Source organism: Brienomyrus brachyistius, chromosome 20 (genome assembly GCF_023856365.1).
Source record: "Brienomyrus brachyistius isolate T26 chromosome 20, BBRACH_0.4, whole genome shotgun sequence".
NCBI classification, from domain to species: domain Eukaryota; kingdom Metazoa; phylum Chordata; class Actinopteri; order Osteoglossiformes; family Mormyridae; genus Brienomyrus; species Brienomyrus brachyistius.
The window spans coordinates 3,180,893-3,199,088 of NC_064552.1; the positions used below are offsets into that span (position 1 = coordinate 3,180,893).

Sequence of the window (18,196 nt, forward strand, 5' to 3'; positions counted from 1 at the left end):
TTACAAATTAAAAGTGATTCATAAAAATCGTTAATCAATCGACTTCTATGGTTTTTACTTTAATTGCACATACAGAACTTTTACTGCGCGGGATGAGACAAATACAAAGTAAACGTTGTAACAAAAAAAAAAGTCGATTAACCAACGCAATAAACACTGAAATAAAAAACTTCTGTCGTGCGTTAAACATCCGGGCCGATAGGGGCAGCAGAGAAGCCGTCCCCGGTAGAGGCCCCGCGCCCCTCGCGGCGGCGCTGACTTTCGTTTCCTGTCGACGTGTGTCTCCGTTTTCCCTTCATACTTCCTGGATACGTACCCAGGAAACTGCGAGACAGACGAACGTAACGTTCGGAAAACGGATTTTATAACTCGAAGTTCGTTGTTTTGTAAAATTAAACTATCGGGAAAATGTCTCTCATGTAGTGCGTAAACGTAGGAGGCCTGGCATTTGGTGCTTTGTAATGTCGCTGTCTCGGGAAGTCTCGCTATTGGTGTTGGACGGGAAAGGATTCTGCCGAGTTTGACATGCAGAGGAGCTTCGGCGGTACCCAGCTGTGCCTGTGTCGTGCTTCATAAAACAGAGAAAAACACAGCTATCGAATCTCCAGCTGAAAACATAGTTTGATACAGCACCCCCAAAGGGAACCCCCCCCCGAACTGCCGCGGAAATGACGGGCTCAAACTGGGGTCTGATTATGAACGTGGTGAACAGCATCGTCGGCGTGAGCGTGCTAACGATGCCGTTCTGCTTCAAGCAGGTGGGTGAGCGTCGTGTCTGCGGAGCGGAGCTTTGGCATGGTAGGGGTGACGTTTGACGAGTGACAGGGGAAGGCACGACTGAGCCTCCACTGTCGCCGTTCGCGTGCGACAGATGTGGGAGAGAAGCGTGTCATAACTGAGCTGCTGCAAATCATTTATGATTTACCTGAATGTTGCATTTCTAAAATACCCTTGTTTATGGCCGTTGGGCGCGTTACTCCGGCGAAGTTGCTTTGCATCAGCTCTTGGTTGAAGAAAAACGCGAAGAAATAGTGTCGGGGCCACGCGTCGGTTCTCACCGGCCGCCTTGTGTGCGCCCCTGCAGTGCGGGATCGTGCTGGGCACGCTGCTGCTCTTCTTCTGCTCCTGGATGACGCACCAGTCCTGTATGTTCCTGGTCCATTCAGCCAGCAGCACCAAGCGTAGGACCTACGCCGGCCTGGGTGAGCTTCGCCAGTAGTATGACACAAGTGGCAACCGACACCCATAGAGCATTCCGGAGATGCTGCATTAATATCGAAATGCATTACGGTTAGAATGTATTAGTAACCCTGTAATAAATCCATTTCTCTCCAATTTCTGTATTTATGTATCTGCAGCTTTTCATGCGTATGGGAAGGCAGGAAAAATGCTGGTGGAGACCAGGTGAGTGTTTCCTGCTGTCACCCCACGTTGGCGCCCATTCCTGCCAGGCAGACTGAACAAGGGGCTTCATTTCAGCCGCCTGCCGTCATTTCCTTGCATTTTGTTTCCAGTCTTGATTATTTAAAGAGAGCAGATGGCACTGCTCTGAAATAAGCAATACGGGTGGCGGAATAGGCTGTGTGAAGTTCAGGGAGACCGGGCTGGTTATTTAAGACAGTGGTTCCCAGTCTGGTGCTCACGGACCCTGGCAGTCCGCGTTTGTGCTCCCTCCTCTACAGGGGCCCATGAGGACCGGGTTGGGAAGGACCGGAGGAGGAAAGTTCAGGTTCAGAAAGTAAAAATCCAGACCAAGATTTTGCTTCAACCAAACAGTTGAGTGTAAAGAGTCACATTGATTGGAACAAAATCTTGTTCTGGATTTGTACTTTCTAGACCTGAACTTTCTGCTTTTGGGAAACTGATTTATGAGTCGGAGCGGAGCGCCCCCTGGTGGCTGAGTGGCATTCCTGTCTTGCAGCATGATCGGCCTGATGCTGGGTACCTGCATCGCTTTCTACGTTGTCATCGCTGACCTGGGCTCCAATTTCTTTGCACAGCTGTTAGGGCTTCAGGTGAGAGAGACATGTTTTGATTTTTATCCGTTTCCATGTATGCATCACTCTTTTTGAATATATGTTCCATTTTTATGCAAAATTTTTTAATAGTTATATTTTAAATGGTTAATTATGTTTGCACATTTTCTTTTCGTATACCAGACAATGTTCTCGTCTGTGTTGTGCGGGAATGGGTGTTTGCCGCATGCTGTCGTTCTTGTTTTGGTCCGCTGATCCTTCTCGAACCCCGTTTCCCAGGTGACGGGAAGCTTCCGCGTGGTGCTCCTCGTCGTCGTCTCCGTCTTCATCGTGTTGCCGCTCAGCCTGCAGAGGAACATGATGTCTTCCATCCAGTCCTTCTCCGCCATGGCGCTCATGTTCTATGCGCTCTTCATGTTCGTGGTGAGCTGTGTGCCGCCCACAGCCAGGGTGGAGCGTATGTCCATAGCAGCTGAGTGCCCCCCCCCCCCCCCCCACCGCCCCCCCAAAGCCCAGACTGTACTTGCGGCCAGTAGACTGGCGCCAAACTGGAGAGACGTGGCTGCCTTGGTAAGGCTGCATGCAACAGTGATAGAGGTCACCCATTGCACACACACACACACACACACACACACACACACACACACACACACACACACACATATGCACGCGTCCTGCGAATGTGTGTGAATGATGTCACCTCTCTTGCTTCAGAGCAGGCTGACTCTCCGCTTTTTCTCAGAACCAGTGCGGCCCGCCCCGCCCCTCCCCTCCCCACCCTCTCGAACCTCTCTCTCGGTCACTGTCATCACCATCGTTCAAAGCATCTGCTGTCACGGTTACCGCTCACTGGGCTGCGCGCCCCTGTGACATCGTCAAGTGGCAGATGCGGCCGCGCAGGGCGCTGTTGACCTGCCGCTGGCTGTTACATCTCTCTATTTAATCATGAACTTAATTATGAGCTGCATGCTGATTGGGTAATAATCCTGCCCCGCCCCCTAACTAACACGCTCTTACTGACTGTGGAGCTTCAGTATATTAAGATATTTACAGTACTTGGGTAGAACGATATTTTTTTTTTGTTTTCTGAATTAACATTTCCAGGATTGATTAGTGGTGTCTGGCTGCTGCGTTGCTCGTGCCTGGCTATCCCCGTCCTGGCCGGGCTGGGCTGGGGGGGGGCGTCTGTCCCGGCCACTAACCCTCTCCATGATGTGTTTCCCCCACCCCCCTTCCGTCTCCCGCGGCGCTGGTCCGCCCCCTAGATAGTGTTGTCCTCTCTGCGTTACGGCTTTGCGAGTGGCTCGTGGGCGGAGCGTGTGCACCTCTGGCGAGGCTCAGGCATCGTTCAGTGCCTGCCCATAATCGCCAACACCTTCTGCTGCCATCCGTAAGTAGACCGTAAGCCCCGCCCCCTTCCGCACCTCCTGCTCATGCACCAGATTCTGTCTGGTTCCATCCTGTCTCTCTCTGGGCGCGTGTGTATGTGGGTGCGTGTGTGTGGCGGGCTGGGGGCAGATCTAAACCAGTACCTACACCCTCGTGCCTGGACTCCCTCTACCCCATCTCAGCTCAGTCTCTGGGGGGGTGTCACAGGCGGGGGGTACGGAGGTGGCGTCGTTGGTTACCTGGGAAGCCCTCACCTGAAGCGGATGCCAATCAAAATCATTGCTCTCATTGTGCTGTCCCCCCCCCCCCCCCGAACAGAAACACACCCACCTCATCTTGCTAGATCATGCTTTTGGTTTCTCCTCTTCGTTCCCAGGGGCCCCTGGTGGCCCTTGAGCCCAGGGCCGCCTCCAGGTTTCCCCTTGGTTCTGGTGCTTTGGACAGTGGTGCTCCGCCGTGAATAGTGCCAGGGCTTGGGGGCAGAACTTATAATCATGGGATCTCTAGCCTGCCCTTCTCTGGTCTCTGGAACCATCCCTTCCTCTGGAGCCCAGAGAGTGGCAGGATTGACCTCTGACCTCGCTGCTCTCCCCTCCCTCGAACGCAGATGGTGCTCTCCTCTTTCAAACATGGTCTCATCAGCGGGCAGTGGGTGAAGCTGGTCACTTACATGCACTGGGACGGCGTCTTTCGCTGCATCCCAATCTGTGGCATGGCATTCGCCTGTCAGTCGTAAGTACCGCCCCTTCCTCTTCCTGCTCCCAAGCATTGAGGTTGGCGGGGGGGGGGGGGGGTCAGCTGTCATATGGGACATGTGCTGCTGCGTGCTCCCTTTTTGAGCTAAACCCTTTAATCTGTCTTTTAAACCCCACCCCCCTGCCTGGGAGAACAGAACACTGATTGGCTAATCCATGTGTGGGTGGGGTCTGTTGTATAACTGCTTACATCTTGCTGTTCTGTTCTGCTACGTGGCTCAGCTGCACCACCTGTTGGTTTGTTCCCCCAAACCCTCTTCTCTCTATTGGTGCTGCGTCAGGAAGAGATGACAGGGTTAAGCATTTTACCAGCGGTGTGTGTTTGTAGCTTGTAAGAAAACCTGGCCTAGATACGAGCCTGCCCCCCACTTGCACCCCCTCGTCATGCCAGTTCTCCTTGGCCCTCTCCCCGAACCGCTCGCGGTGGGGAGCAGCAGGCCAGAAACCACTTCCAAGTTCTGGCTCGACTTCAGTGGGGCTCCCTGCCCACCGCCATCTTCCTGGCACCATGTCGCGGTGTGTGTGTGTGTGTGTGCGTGTGTGTGTTTGTGTGTGTGTGTGTGGGGAGAGGGGGGGCATCTGCCATCCCATTCGCACAGTCAGGTCGACCTGACCGAGGGCGTCAGAGTAGGAAGTGGCAAACAGCAACTGTTTTATCTTCAGCCAAGGGAGAGCCGGGTTTTGTTGGGTGTGGGTGTGGGGGGGTGTCTGTAGATAACAATGAGTAAGCAGATGGGGGGGGGGGTGAGAAGCAATGCTGGGGCGGGGGGGGGGGCTGGCTCAGTTCCATGAGTAGGCTAGCCGGTGAGGTACAGTGCACTGTTAAGGTGGTGATTCTCAACCCTGTCCTCGGGGAGAGCCAGACAGCCCACATTTTTGTCTGGTTTGAGAAACACTGTGTTAGGGGGGCAGAAAGGGCTCTGGGTGGGGGGTAATCTCAGCCTTGCTCCCCCTCTTCCCTTCCGCCTCTGTCACCCACCCCACCCTCTCGCAGCCCGCAGTCTCTCCCAGTCCCGTCCTGTTGCTGCCCGCTCTGCCCTCTGCTGCCCGCTCTGCCCTCTGCTGCCCGCTCTGCCCTCTGCTGCCCGCTCTGCCCTCTGCTGCCCGCTCTGCCCTCTGCTGCCCGCTCTGCCCTCTGCTGCCCTGTCGCTCCGTGTCCCGTCCTGTCGCTCCCCCCCCCCCCCCCCCCAACCTGTCCTGTCCAGTTTCCTGTTCCTTGTCTTTTGGGTGTCTGGTGAGAGGATGGGTTGATGCCACTCTTGGTCATTGTTGATTTGTTTCCATTATTATTTTTAATTGTTCACCTCCCCCAAGAGAGAAACCACACCACCGTACCATGGACGCTCCTTGAGATCTGCAGCGCGTGGTTGGCTAAGAGAGTTGAGCTGGCTAATTCGTTGGATCGTGCCGTTATTATTCCCGTTAAGTGTCATTACTGCGTATTCTCTGTAGTCGGATGCAGGACAGAAAACGGTGAAAGTCCCCGGAGTCGTAGAGTGGCTCCATATTTCAGCGGGACGCTGCGATGTAGTCGCTCCCTGAGCCGTGAAATTGTGTGGCACGATGACGCGTGAAACACACAGCCAATCAATAACCTTTGCCCTCCCCCCCGAGCCTTGGTCACTAGTGGCTGGTGGGGCATGGGGGCCGTGGGGCTGACCCCTGCCAATAGCTCACCTGTCCGCAGGCGTCCCCCCAGAGTCGTGTTTATGCGGCCTGCGGGATGGAGTGGTGCTGAGATTGACTGACTGCGTTTAAGGAGTCCTGTAAAGGCCTGTGAAAATAAGAGGGGCTGTTTTAGGTTTCGCTCCCTCTAAGAGGGGAGGCTTGGCAAAAACCGACTGCCAAGAAACTTTATAAGGTTTTAAAACGTGATCAGCGGCTCGGCTCGGATAGACAGTGGCGGTAAATTCCGCAGTCCTGCAGCTCGCGCTCTCGCGGCTTGTTGAGGCGACAGCCCCATCATTCCTCTCGCTCTTCGATTCCAGAAAAATAACACGTCTTTAACTGCCCCCGCCCACGTGGCCCTCTTCCTATCATGCTAAACCCTCTCTCAGCTGTGTGCTTCCGTGTCCTGCACCAGGGGTGCCACATGACCCAAGGCGCGTGGCCACCAGCCTGACTTGTTTTGGAAACGCGGATGTTGCTCCTGAGGTCTGTGAGTCTGTTTCGTGTGTTTGTTGGTGTCCACGGCAGTTCGAGTACCTCTGTCGTCATTTCTTTGCATTTATCTCCTCTCATGGCTGGGTTTGACTCTCTCTCCATATTATTATACTTTTACAGATGACTGTCCTTGACTTGACAACTTGCACATGCAAATTTTTTATATATTTTTTTTAAATACAGTAAATGTATTTCAAAAATCTTTTTTGGGCGGCTTTACACCTGGCAGCCCTACGCTGCCTAGTGCAGGCTGCATGCCGTACGATAGCTGCAGTGGTGAACTACTGTACTGTGTGACCATCTCAGCCTCACACGCACAAATCAGTGTCATTTTCACATTCGGACGTGTGTCCATGGCGACATACAGCCTGTCCGACGTAAGTCGGGGACAGTCTATGCTGTGAATCTCACCATTGTTTACAGTGTGAGAGCGAGCGAGCGAGTGTGTGTGTGTGTGTGTCTCTCTCAGACACACATGCGTACACACACACACACACAGGGTGTGTCCTCTCCCTCTCTGCAGGCAGGTCCTGCCCACGTACGACAGCCTGGACGAGCCCTCGGTCAAGCGGATGAGCACCATCTTCACCTACTCCCTCAATGTGGTCACCACCTTCTACGTCACAGTGAGTATGGGTAGACTTAGTCGAGCCGTGCGTGACACAGCGCCCCCTGGAGCCCTGTGCCGTCTTCTGCTCAGGCTCCGAGATGCTGCATGTTGAATTGTTCGTGGGTGTTTCGGGGGAGGTGAAAGGGCTGGTTTCGCTGGGCAGGGGCTGCCATCTGAGCGATACTAACAATCATTATAACAGTGATAGTAATAGTGGTAAGAGATTAATAATGGTTGCTGTGGTAGTAAGGGTTAGGGTAATAAGTAATGCCAAGCGGGTGGCGTGTGCCGCTCGCTCGCTCACACGGGAACGCCAGCCGTGATTAGCTAGGCTGGTGATGGAGCAGCCAATGAGGGATTGTTGTAATAATAACAGCATCAGGCGTAACCAATCCCGCTCCGCCGCAGGGCCTGGTGTCAGGCGGCACGGTGTGTAATTATAGGCTTTGGGGATGATTCCTTAAAGAGTGTTTTGGGAGGGGGGGGAGCTGAGGGAGGAGCGAATCAATTAGCCCTGTAGCTTCTGACAGAGCCCACGGCGTCTCAATCCAGGTCTGAAAATGAAGAACGACGCGCGTGCGTCTCTGCGTCTGTGCTGGAGATGTTGTACCCTCCCGAAGCCTAGGGTGAACTTGAGACTGATTTTTTTTGACGGGGCTCCCAAAGCGTCATGCCACCTGCTGGCCTGGGGGACCTCTAGCACGTGGAGGGTGCTGAGCTTCCCCCTCCGCTAGCCGCAGGTTTGCCTCGCGTGTCGGTCACAGGTCTGCGCTGCGCCCGCACACTACGCGGGTCTTGGTGAAACCCCGCGGCGCGTGACTCGGTGAGTGATGTGAGTAATTATGCAGAGTGCTTTTTCTTAAACGGCACGGTTCATTTAATCCGTGACGCATCTGTGTTTGAACGCCGGGCAATTCGGGTTCGAATATTGACCCAACTTGGATCTTTGTAAATGGCGTTTGGGATGGGAGCGTCCCGGAATGGGGCCATGAGTCAGTGTGTCCGCGAGATCAAGACTGGGGCCTTTTTTAACTTATTTTTTTACGTGTACAGATGTTGGTTTGTGAGCTGGGCCTCCCTTGTCCTTGAAGTAGGGACACTCCTGTTTGTGTGTGATTTGTCCACTCGGCACAAACCCATTATCCTCCCTAACCCCCACCCCTAACAGAAACGCTCAGGGAACGGATTACATTTGCGGTTGTCCATCACAGTCGGGGCTGTCAGGTGGCGGTGGGGGGCGGGGGGTGTTTAGGGAATGGAACAGAAGGCTCAGGATAGCCCCCTCCCCCGTGCCTCTCCAGGTTGGCTTCTTCGGCTATGTGAGCTTCACCGACATCATCGCCGGCAACGTGCTCATGAACTTCCCCTCCAACCTGGTGACGGAGATGATCCGCGTGGGCTTCATGATGTCGGTGGCCGTGGGCTTTCCCATGATGATCCTGCCCTGCCGGCAGGCCATCAACACCATGCTCTTTGAGCAGCAGGTCAGCCCCCCCCGGAGGCAGTGTCAGTTGGGCTCCTGGGCCTCATCGGACGACATCATCATAAAGTTCTTCTGTATGAGGCCCCTCCCTTTCTGGTCGTCTGAGATCTCACCCTGGGCATACTATTCTCTCTCTCTCTCTCTCTCTCTCTCTCTCTTTTTTTAACCCCTCCTACTGATCTTCTTTCTCTTCCCCCTCCACCAGCAAAAGGATGGCACTTTCGCTGCCGGGGGCTACATACCACCCCTGCGTTTCAAAATGATCACCCTCTCCATTGTGTTCGGCACCATGCTGGGTGGCATTCTCATTCCCAATGGTGAGTCCCACGGTGAACGAATCCGCATGCACATGTTACCATTAGTGCCACCACTGCCCCCTGCTGGTGGCGTGGTGCATTGCAGTGTTCAGCGACTGAGGACTGTGTTCAGCAGTCATACCACAGGTCGCCCTGGAACCCTGTTTCTCTTTAAATATTTTACATCCCCTTGGTGTGTGTGTGTGTGTGTGTGTGTGTGTGGGGGGGTTGTATTCTTGGGCAGTTGGGGGGGGGGGGGGATCTACAGTGTCTCCTCTTAAGAGGAGCAGAGCCCCTTGCGAGGAATTAGTGTCCATTTGCAAAACAGCCCTGACCGTCTGTGTGTTGACCTCCTTCAGTGGAGACCATTCTGGGCCTGACCGGAGCCACCATGGGCAGCCTCATCTGCTTTATCTGCCCTGCCCTCATCTTCAAGAAGATCCAGAAGAACACCATCAGTGCCCTGGTACCACCTCCACCGACCCCCTGCTTTCTTTTGGACCTTTGAGGAAACTCCAGTAAAGTGCCGAGCTGTGGTTTAGTGCTGGGGAGGACGTGAGGCGTTTCAGTGATCCCTATGTTTCGGGGGGGGGTCCTTAGTTAAGAGGGGGTTCTTTATGCTCACTACCGTAAGTGGTCAAACTTTGGAGCACCGCTCATAAAAACACTTTGGCCCCCCATAGTGTAGTGACTGTTTGTGGCCAACGGGGGGGGGGGGATATAGAGCTCACTGGTGAGCAGGGGGGACCCAGGTTTTGGGGGCAAGGCGTGGGGGGGGGGTTTATGCTCTCAGTTTTCACAAGCTGTCTGTGCCCGTCCCGCCAGGCGGGAGTGACCTGTTCTCCTCGACAGGATGTAATTACAGCGTGGGGCCGGGCAGGGGGGGCGGTGGATTGGCTGCCGCTGAGACTCGGGCCGTGGGGGGGTTATTTACAGGGCGTCGGTGCCAGTCCGAGTGGTCGGCCAGTGGCGGAGAGCAAGATGGGAAGTGCTGTTGAACCAGAGTCTGGCAGGGTGGGGTGTGTGGTTGAGGGAAGGAGATCAGAGTGCGGAGGGGGGGGCTTGTTTGGCTCAGATGAGCATGAGGCCCCACACCCCGTCTCTCCCCTGCCAGGCCCCCGCTGGGTGATCTGGGATCCGCAGGAGATTGTGATCATGTGACTGCCGCTTGTCGCCCCCTGCCTGTTGACTTTGGCCCATAAAAGTGGTCTTGGTGTGTGGGGGTGGGACTAACTCTGGGGTATTGTATGTCTGGAATATGCCCCGCCCCCACTGCCCAAGGGCGGATAAAAGCTTTTATATGCTTCAGCTTGTTTATCAATGTGTCCCCCTCCCCATCAAGGTTGTCTGTTAAACACTTAACGTCACATCCCAACTAAGCTGGTGGGGGGGGGGGTGTTTCATGGCTGCCCCGCCCCCTCAAGGGGCCCCCCCTGAAACCCACCTTTCGGCTTTTGGAGGGGCTGGAGCAGACATTATCGTCAGTGCACCCCCCCACCCCCCACGGTAGCTTACTGGAAAGAGACAAGAAACAAAGCTGGGGGGGGGGAACACAGGGACCCCCCCATTATTGTCCTGAGCAGCTACTTTGTTGTTTGGTGCCCCCCCCCCCCCAAAATGTCCCATGTCTTCTCCCCATTTTGGAAACGTTTTCCTATTTGCTATTTTCTTACAGCTGTGTGTCTCTCTCTACCCCCCCCTCAGCTGGTGCTCTGGGTCGGCCTGGGCATCCTCCTCATCAGCACCTTCACTACGGTCTCTGTGTCGATGCAGCAGAGTCACAGTGTGCGGCCGCCTCCAGCCCCCATGCCTGGGGGCGATGCCAAGCCTGACCCGGGCCAGGCTGAGCTGCCCCAGCTGCAGACAGGTGAGAGGCGGGAGGGGGTGTCACTCTGGCGGCCCTCTGTTTCATACTGGTGCTCAAGGAGGAGGGTAAACGGTGGTGGGGGGCGGGGGAGAGAGCAATGACTCTGTATAGCGCTTGCTGTTGAGAGGCATAAATTTGAGTCTCTGTGTGGCATGAGGTGGGGGGGCAGCTCAAGGACAATTTAGCGGCTTCTCTCTGTCTGCTGGACTGACAAGCTGTTTGTCACCATGTGTGCATGTGAGTGAGTGTGTGTGTCTGTCTCTGTGTGTGTGTCTGTCTCTGTGTGTCTCTGTCTCTGTGTGTGTCTGTCTCTGTGTGTCTCTGTCTCTGTGTGTGTCTGTCTCTGTGTGTCTCTGTCTCTGTGTGTGTCTGTCTCTGTGTGTGTCTGTCTCTGTGTGTCTCTGTCTCTGTGTGTGTGTCTGTCTCTGTGTGTCTCTGTGTGTGTGTCTGTCTCTATGTGTCTCTGTCTCTGTGTGTCTCTGTCTGTCTCTGTGTGTGTCTGTCTCTGTCTCTGTCTGTCTGTGTGCACGTATTTACCTCATTTTGGGGAACAAATGTCCCCACAATGTGATAAAACCTGTTACTTTTTAGCTTTTGGGGACATTTTTCCGGTTCCTCCAATATAAACCTCAATTTTATATAAATCTGTGCATGCAATCAAAAAGCCAAAAATACCAGGAGTCTTGTATTTCACTTACGGCTGGGTGGGGGTCAAGGTTGACATATTTAGGGTTATGCCCAGGGGCAAGAATGGAAATATAGATACTTTATGTGTGTGTGTGTGTGAGAGAGACAGAGAGAGAAAGTGTGTGTGTGCGCGTTTCTGTAATTATTCACATGCTCCCTGTAATGGGAACCAGCTGAGGAGCTGCCCCCCCCGAAACGTATAAATAAACAGCAGGGTGAGAATCAAGCTGCAATCTGTTACCTGTCAGCGCAAACCTAATTAAATGTTGTTTCGAATTAAACGATAATTAGAGCAACAAAAGCCGGCAGCCGCTTAAGCTTTTATAAACATCGCGTGCCGGCATGATGCGAGTCGACAGCGCTGGGGGGGGGGGGGGCAGCCACTTTTATCCTGCTTCCGATAATGTCTGACAGTCCTCCTTCTGGATAAACAAAAGTGTTCCTTTGCTCCTCCCCAAAATCGGCACGCCAACAGTCTGTGCTGATTGGCTGGCCTGGTGGGTGTGGCTCATATATAACAATGTTTGGGGTTATGGGGCAGCCCCCCCTGGGCCGCGCCACCCTGAAGGGGTGGCACACGCTGTGTGAGTGCTGGTCGAACACAGAATCGGGTGGCTGTGACAGATGCGCTCGTGAGCATTTGTCAGAACGCGCTGGCATGCGATAAAAAGCACGGCTGTGTATGAAATGTCCCTTTGATCCCTGAGTAGTTCAGGGTGCTCTTGTGTCAGAGCCTTGCTGGGAGCGCGCTGCCATCTAGTGGCCATACTGTGCAGGTGGCTGCTCTCTGAGCCCAAACGTTTGGTGTGACCAGCTGTTTGCCACTGCTTTGGAAATACTTGTCAGCTAGTCATTAGTCTGTTCATCATAACTGGTTCTGACACTTGCTGCTTAACGACAATATAACCTGTAACTAGATATAAATGAATATCTGGTTTATTAAACTGAAGGCTGCCTTTTCCTTTGCTGCTTTTGTGCTGCTTCCAGTGTTGCGACTGGCTCCAGTCCACGTTCACTGGCTCCGCCCCCTTTCCCAGATGATTTCCCCTCCATATGTGACTGTCCCTCCCTTTTTTGCCCACAGTCAAGAATGTGGTTCTGGACAAGCCAATGGAGAAACAGGAGCAGGTGAACCCCGCACGGCCTGCGGGGGGGGGCGAGCCCCCAGAACCTCCCCAGATCAAAGTTCCCATGGAGATTCCGGAAAGAAAGAAGGGGCAGGAGGTGCAGCTGGACCGGCCAGACGCAGGTCAGTCATGGCATCACCAAATGAATATATTATAGTACAACGATGTTCCGTACTGGCGCCGATTACCATTAGCTCTTCCGTGCCGTGGCCGTTTGTCCCTTATGCTTATGGACCCCCTCCCCCCACCCACATCCTTGCACACAGGCATAGCCATGCCAGATGGAGAAGCACATCGCCATGAGCCCCCAATTCCTCACGACAAGGTGATGGTGGATGAGAAGAAAAATAAGGACGAGCTGGAGGAGGAGGTCAAGCGGCCAGCAGAGGCAGCAGATGGAGGGGAGGACTCTGAGCAGGGGGCGGGGCTGGCACAGGGGGCGGAGCTGGTGAAAGGGGCGGAGCATGCCCAGGAGGAGGCGCTAGAGGAGAAACTGGCGGAGGTCCCAAAGCCAGATGACAGGGCCAACGCTGCTCTGGCTCCGGAGAAACAGGAGCATGACGCGCCACCCTTCAAGGACTTGGACAGAGTGCCTGAGGGGAACAGGGTGCCTGTTGGGAAGGATGGCGCCCAGGACAGGAGGAGAGGAGTAGAGGACAGGGCCCCGGCAGTGTCTTCTGAGAAACGTGAGTGTTTTCTCATGGGTGGCTCTGCACGGCCAGGGCAGCCTGGTGGTCCGCTCACTGACCTTTCCATCGCTTTCCGTTCAGGGGACCATCACGCTCCCCCTCCCGCAGAAGAAGACCCCCGTGTCCCAGTTGTGGAGCCCAAAGACAAGGAGGAAGGGAAGGAGGCTGCTGCGGAGGGTGAGCGGGCAAGGGGGGGGGGTATGATTTTTGTCAGGCAGGCAGAGAGGCGGCGGTAATGAAAGCCTGGTCAGTGTCCAGGGTTCTGCAGAAGATGGTTTGCTAGAGCATGGCGGAGCTACGAGGTCAGAGTGGTCAGGCTGTGATGAGGAGTAGAGGTTCACACGCTTTCTTTCACAGGAGGCTTCTGACCTGCCCTCCCTTTGGCTCGTGTCTCTTTGACGGCGTCAGGGCACTGCTGGGTACAGAGAGAGCAGCCTGCTTTTCCCCTGGGGGGCGGGGAATTCTCCCTCTGTTTATCTGAACAATCAGACGGGTCACTTCTGTTTATTTTGAGCGTTGACAAAATGCTTCAAGGTCATTTTAAGCTGGTTACCAAGCTGGAGGGCAGTGGGCCCGAGGCGCTTCCCTACTGCCTTACATGCCCTCACTGAACCCATGGTCTGTTTTATATGTCTTCACCACATAAGACCTGCAAGCTGCACAACCTCCCAGAAAAGCAGGAAAAAGCCCAGAAAAGGCACATTTAGCATGCGGGCCGCCTGGGAAGGCTCTGCGCTCCGGTTCTGGGGGATTGTGGGTTGTGGCAGCCCTGTGGGATTTTGCGCACATGTTTTGGTTGATCTCATGATGTTTGTCCCAGAGCTCCAAGAGCAGGAACCTGAACTTGGGCTCCACAATATGTGTAAAAATATTCTGGACCCCAAGCTATTCAACCAGGCCTCTCTGATCACTGGTATTCTGGAGCAGAATGAAAGGATGGTTCAGGCATCCCATATAACCCAAACGGAATGCAGTGAAAGAGCCACAAGCCGTCCACCAAATGCTCTGACTGTGTAATTCTAGGGTGGCTGGGTCACTGTTGCTCTCCATGTCTGTGACAGCATACGTAAACTATCTGAGTGGTTCACACAGCCTGCCCCATCTTATTTTGCCACTAATTCTGGAGAAATCCAGAAATTGCACAGGGGTGACACACAGGCATCGCGTATTGCTGTGCGATGCTGGCTCTGCTCAGTCACCCTGTGCCTGTGCTCCGAGAACACAGATGGTGTGAATCTGACTTCTCTCTCTGATCTCTGCAGATGTCTTGTCACTCCCACTTTCTCCTGCTCACTTCTCTCCTTCTGGTTTCTCCTCCCCTCTCCACCTGCTTTGCGCTGGAACCCCGCCGCAGCGAGTAAACGGCGGGGTACAAGTACGGACTTTTCTCATTGGCTCTCTGTCATGGAAGCCGCACTGTCCTACGATTTTCATGTCTGCAGATAATTAGGTGTCAGGCAGTGACATGATGGGCTGTGTTCTCCATGATTTCCCACTGCTGTCTAGTTCAGCTGTTATATAGGGAGCAATGTTTCTCAACTCAGTCCTCTGGGACCTCGAGAGTCCACATTTTTGCTCCCTCCAGACTCTCAGCTAATCAAGAACACTGTTACAGGTATATTGGGAGCCGGGAGGGAGCAAAAATGTAGACCCTGGGTTCCCAAGGACCAGGTTCAGAAATGATGCCCTAGTGCAGAGTTGGGTAATTCAGATCCAGAAAGTAAAAGTCCACACCGGGATTTTCTTATTCCGACTGTGACTCTTTATGCTCAACTGTTTGGTTGAAACAAAATCCCGGTCTAGACTTCAACACGCAAAACAGGATGCAGTTAGAATTTGTAATGTCGCTGTAGGGGGTGGGGGCGATGCATGAGAAGAGGAGATGGAATGCTAGGTGTGGCTTAAGGATATGTGGGACCGGACTCCACCTTGGCACCACCCTCACGTTGGCTCTCTTACGCGCCCCTCCTGTCATCCAGAGGGTCAGCTGGACCACGCCGAGATCCTGCAGGTGATCAAGGAGCAGCAACAGAAGCTACTGGACCAGCAGGAGAAGTTGCTGGCTGCCATCGAGGAGCAGCAGAAGGATAAGCAGCAGCAGGGGGGGGTGGGCGGAGGGGGGGGGGGAGCAGCAACAGCAGCAGCAGCAGCAGCAAAGGGGAGCAGGTGAGCACCAGCATGTGGACGCACACACGCATACGATTCCCTTCTAAGAGGGTGGGGCTACAGTCAAAGAGTAATGTTTAGGCACTGAGATCTATGTTTGCTGCCCCCCAAGAAGGACAGCCAGGCCCAGAGGCAGAGCAGAACCAGAAGGAGAAGCTGCAGCCTGTGGATGGAGGAGCCAAGGTCAAAGAGATTGGCCCAGATACTCAGGAGCATGTGGAGGAGGTCATTGCTCAGCCAGCCAATAAGGTGGTGAAGGAAGGGGTGGCTGGACCTCTGGGGGGCGCCATGCACCCCGATCCCCAAGTGCCCAGTTCCAGGCCAGTGAAGGATTCACCTCCCCTCAAAGTGGGAGGGAACCCTGCCGAGCAGGAGGTAATTGTAGACAGGGTTGTGGAACAACCACATGTGGAGTTAAAGGCCAGGGGGGTACTGCTGGTACAGAGGCCCCCCGTAGGAGAAGCCCAGGCCGACGCCCAACCTAAAATCAAACAGGGGGCTGCAGTTGGCGGGGCCGGGGTGAAACCGGGGGCTGTGGGTCATCCAGAGGTGGAGAGGATTAACAGGGACCTGGAGAAGCAGGAGAAGGTAGACAAGGAGCCGGAGAGGGGCCAAAAGGATGTGGTGGGGGGAGGACAGGGCCTGGGGCTGGAGATCCATGGGGGGGCTGCCCCACAGCGGCCTATCGTGGAGGCCCCAGATGGTGCTGTCAAGAATGCGGGCGGAGCACAGGAAGGGGAGGAGCAGCCAGTCAAAAAGGCTGGAAGAGACCTGAAGCAAAGCATCCAATTGCAGGAAGAGGTGGAGAGGAGGGGGACGCCCATCGAGCAGGGGGCCACTGTGGGTAAGGAGGCCCAGGAGGGTGATAATCATCACCTGGAGGAGCTGGACCTGAAGAGGAGGCGACGCGAGGTTGGGCCCGGGGGCGTCCCGGGGCTTGAGCCCCTGCTGGAACTGGGTGGATCTGATCTTCACGCTGCTCTGGAGGGACAGCTCCTGGGGGGGGCACTGGTCCACACCCGGCAAATCAAAGAGGCCACACACACTGAAAAGGAGAGATAACACCTCCTCCTGCTCCTCTACCACCTCCTCCCACACACAGATGTTTTTAGTATTCATTCCCTTAGGAGAGAGCGTCCTCTGCCCACTCCCTCCAGGTCGGCTGGGATGTGGGTGGCAGCTCGCAGGAGATCAGCAGCTCTGCTCCATGGTCTTTGGAGCCTGACACCTGGTATCTCCTGCCTGGTCTTCGTCCAGTCAGCCTCGAGCGCACAGACGTCACACGCCACCAGCCACTTCTACTCTTCCGTGACTTTGCCTTAAGCGGTGGCACTTACCCGTAAATCCGCCTGCCCCATGAGGCTGGTTCGCCACCGACATCATTCACGTGACGTCACCTGACACAGTATGACTGCATCCTGTGTTTCTGAGCCCTGGGTTACCTCCCTGCCCCCCCCCCCACCTGGATATCTCCTATTTATCCAAAGACCTTCAGTCACTGATATTTTTATAATGCATCTTGCTTTATAGTCGATCTGTGTATTTTTCACCCGGGAGCGATTTAGGACCAAAAGCTTTATGAAACTCTTTTGTACACGGTGTAGATTGCTTTCAAAGAGGGGAGCGGCTTCGATTTGTTTTATTATGTCAGACATCAGTCTGCGTGAGTTAGGTCAGTTTAAGAACTTAAATATTCTCATTAGTGCTGCGGTGCCTCGTTTAGTCTGACTCTTCCTATTTAAACGTGTTGCGCCTCTCATTTTTCAAAGGATCACAGTCCTTTTGAGGTCATTGTTGAATTTTACATGCACTCCCCTGCAGAGTCATTGTTTCCAGTACAATGTTGAATATTCCAGTGTAAATACAGGACCAGCTGAGTACTTGGATTTACACCTAAACTGTAGTACAGTTGGGTGCATCTCCAGAAAGGGGGGGGGGTTTCTATGGACATGGTGTTTCCCTTCAAGCCGTGGAATCCAGCACCTCCCCTATCCCAGCATTCCACATTCTCTTCTTCTGAATGTTTCTTCCACCTTGTGCCTTAATATAAATGTACATGTATTCGCTGTGTTTCAGGGACTTGTGTAACATGGAGTGTGTCCCACGCCTGTTGTTGTTCCGGTGTTTGGGGGCTTTCTGCCTTTAAGTGCCTGTGTCATGTAAACATTTCTGTTCTTGTTTGTTATGTGTATGTACACATTAGAATATGCCAGACATTCCAAGAGATCCGAACGGATTCTCCTTCATTTCAAAAGGTCATAATTAACGTTGCCCCCCAAGAACTGCTGTTGAGGGACAAACTGTAAGTATATATAGTCGTTAGTGTCTTTGTCAGCATCTGTGACAGTTTCGCTGAACGTTGGCATCCTCCGACCATAAGGTTGTTTCATAGAAAACCAAATGATCCGCAGAAAGTTACCAAAAAAAGGATGTTTGTAAATGGAGAAAGTCCTGTGATTATGTGATAAACTGTATTCGAGTCATACAGCATTGAAAAAATTTAAATCAAAGATCTCAATAAATAATGTTCTTTAAACATGCTTGATCCTGCTGTTGCGGCGATTGTTTCTCATGGAGGTTTTTTTTTTTAAAGTTTCTTTTAATCTGTAAGGTAGCCATTCATACGAGAAACACCCGCTGGAGGAAAGATGGAAAGCCCGTGAAGATTTTCCTCCTCCTGGGCAAAATGTGTGTCGTTAAAAAGACAAAAAAGAAACCTCCCCTCGTCGAGGAATAGAGGCTGGAATTGGTAGAATCCACCCTCTGGTGGATTGTAAACCATCATTAGTGAGTCGGCGAGACAAAAATGATTAAAAACAGGCCATCCCAGGGTAGCGCCCTTCAAAGGCAGAATCTGACGTTAAAAAACAAGCTAAACGGCCAGTTGTAATTTCCAAGCTCTCTGAGCTAAAGTCCTGTCACAAGTCATTAGTGACGGGTTTTTATGGCCACGCCGGCATTTACATCTCGCTAACGAGGGAGTGTGGG

At 53.6% G+C, this 18,196-nt stretch overlaps 1 protein-coding gene across 1 annotated transcript; it reads left to right on the plus strand.

Annotated features, from left to right (window-relative positions):
* The first annotated feature begins 256 nt into the window (after positions 1 to 256).
* slc38a10 (solute carrier family 38 member 10) lies at positions 257 to 17,748 on the plus strand. The gene is given in 18 exon segments (XM_048988288.1): positions 257 to 758; positions 1,085 to 1,202; positions 1,359 to 1,404; positions 1,922 to 2,015; positions 2,256 to 2,399; positions 3,973 to 4,097; positions 6,807 to 6,909; positions 8,195 to 8,377; positions 8,582 to 8,693; positions 9,032 to 9,138; positions 10,377 to 10,539; positions 12,311 to 12,475; positions 12,620 to 13,039; positions 13,124 to 13,219; positions 14,397 to 14,417; positions 15,022 to 15,208; positions 15,321 to 15,456; positions 15,458 to 17,748. Coding segments are annotated over 18 exon segments (3,123 nt in total). The 5' UTR covers positions 257 to 668; the 3' UTR covers positions 16,271 to 17,748.
* Positions 17,749 to 18,196: the final 448 nt, after the last annotated feature.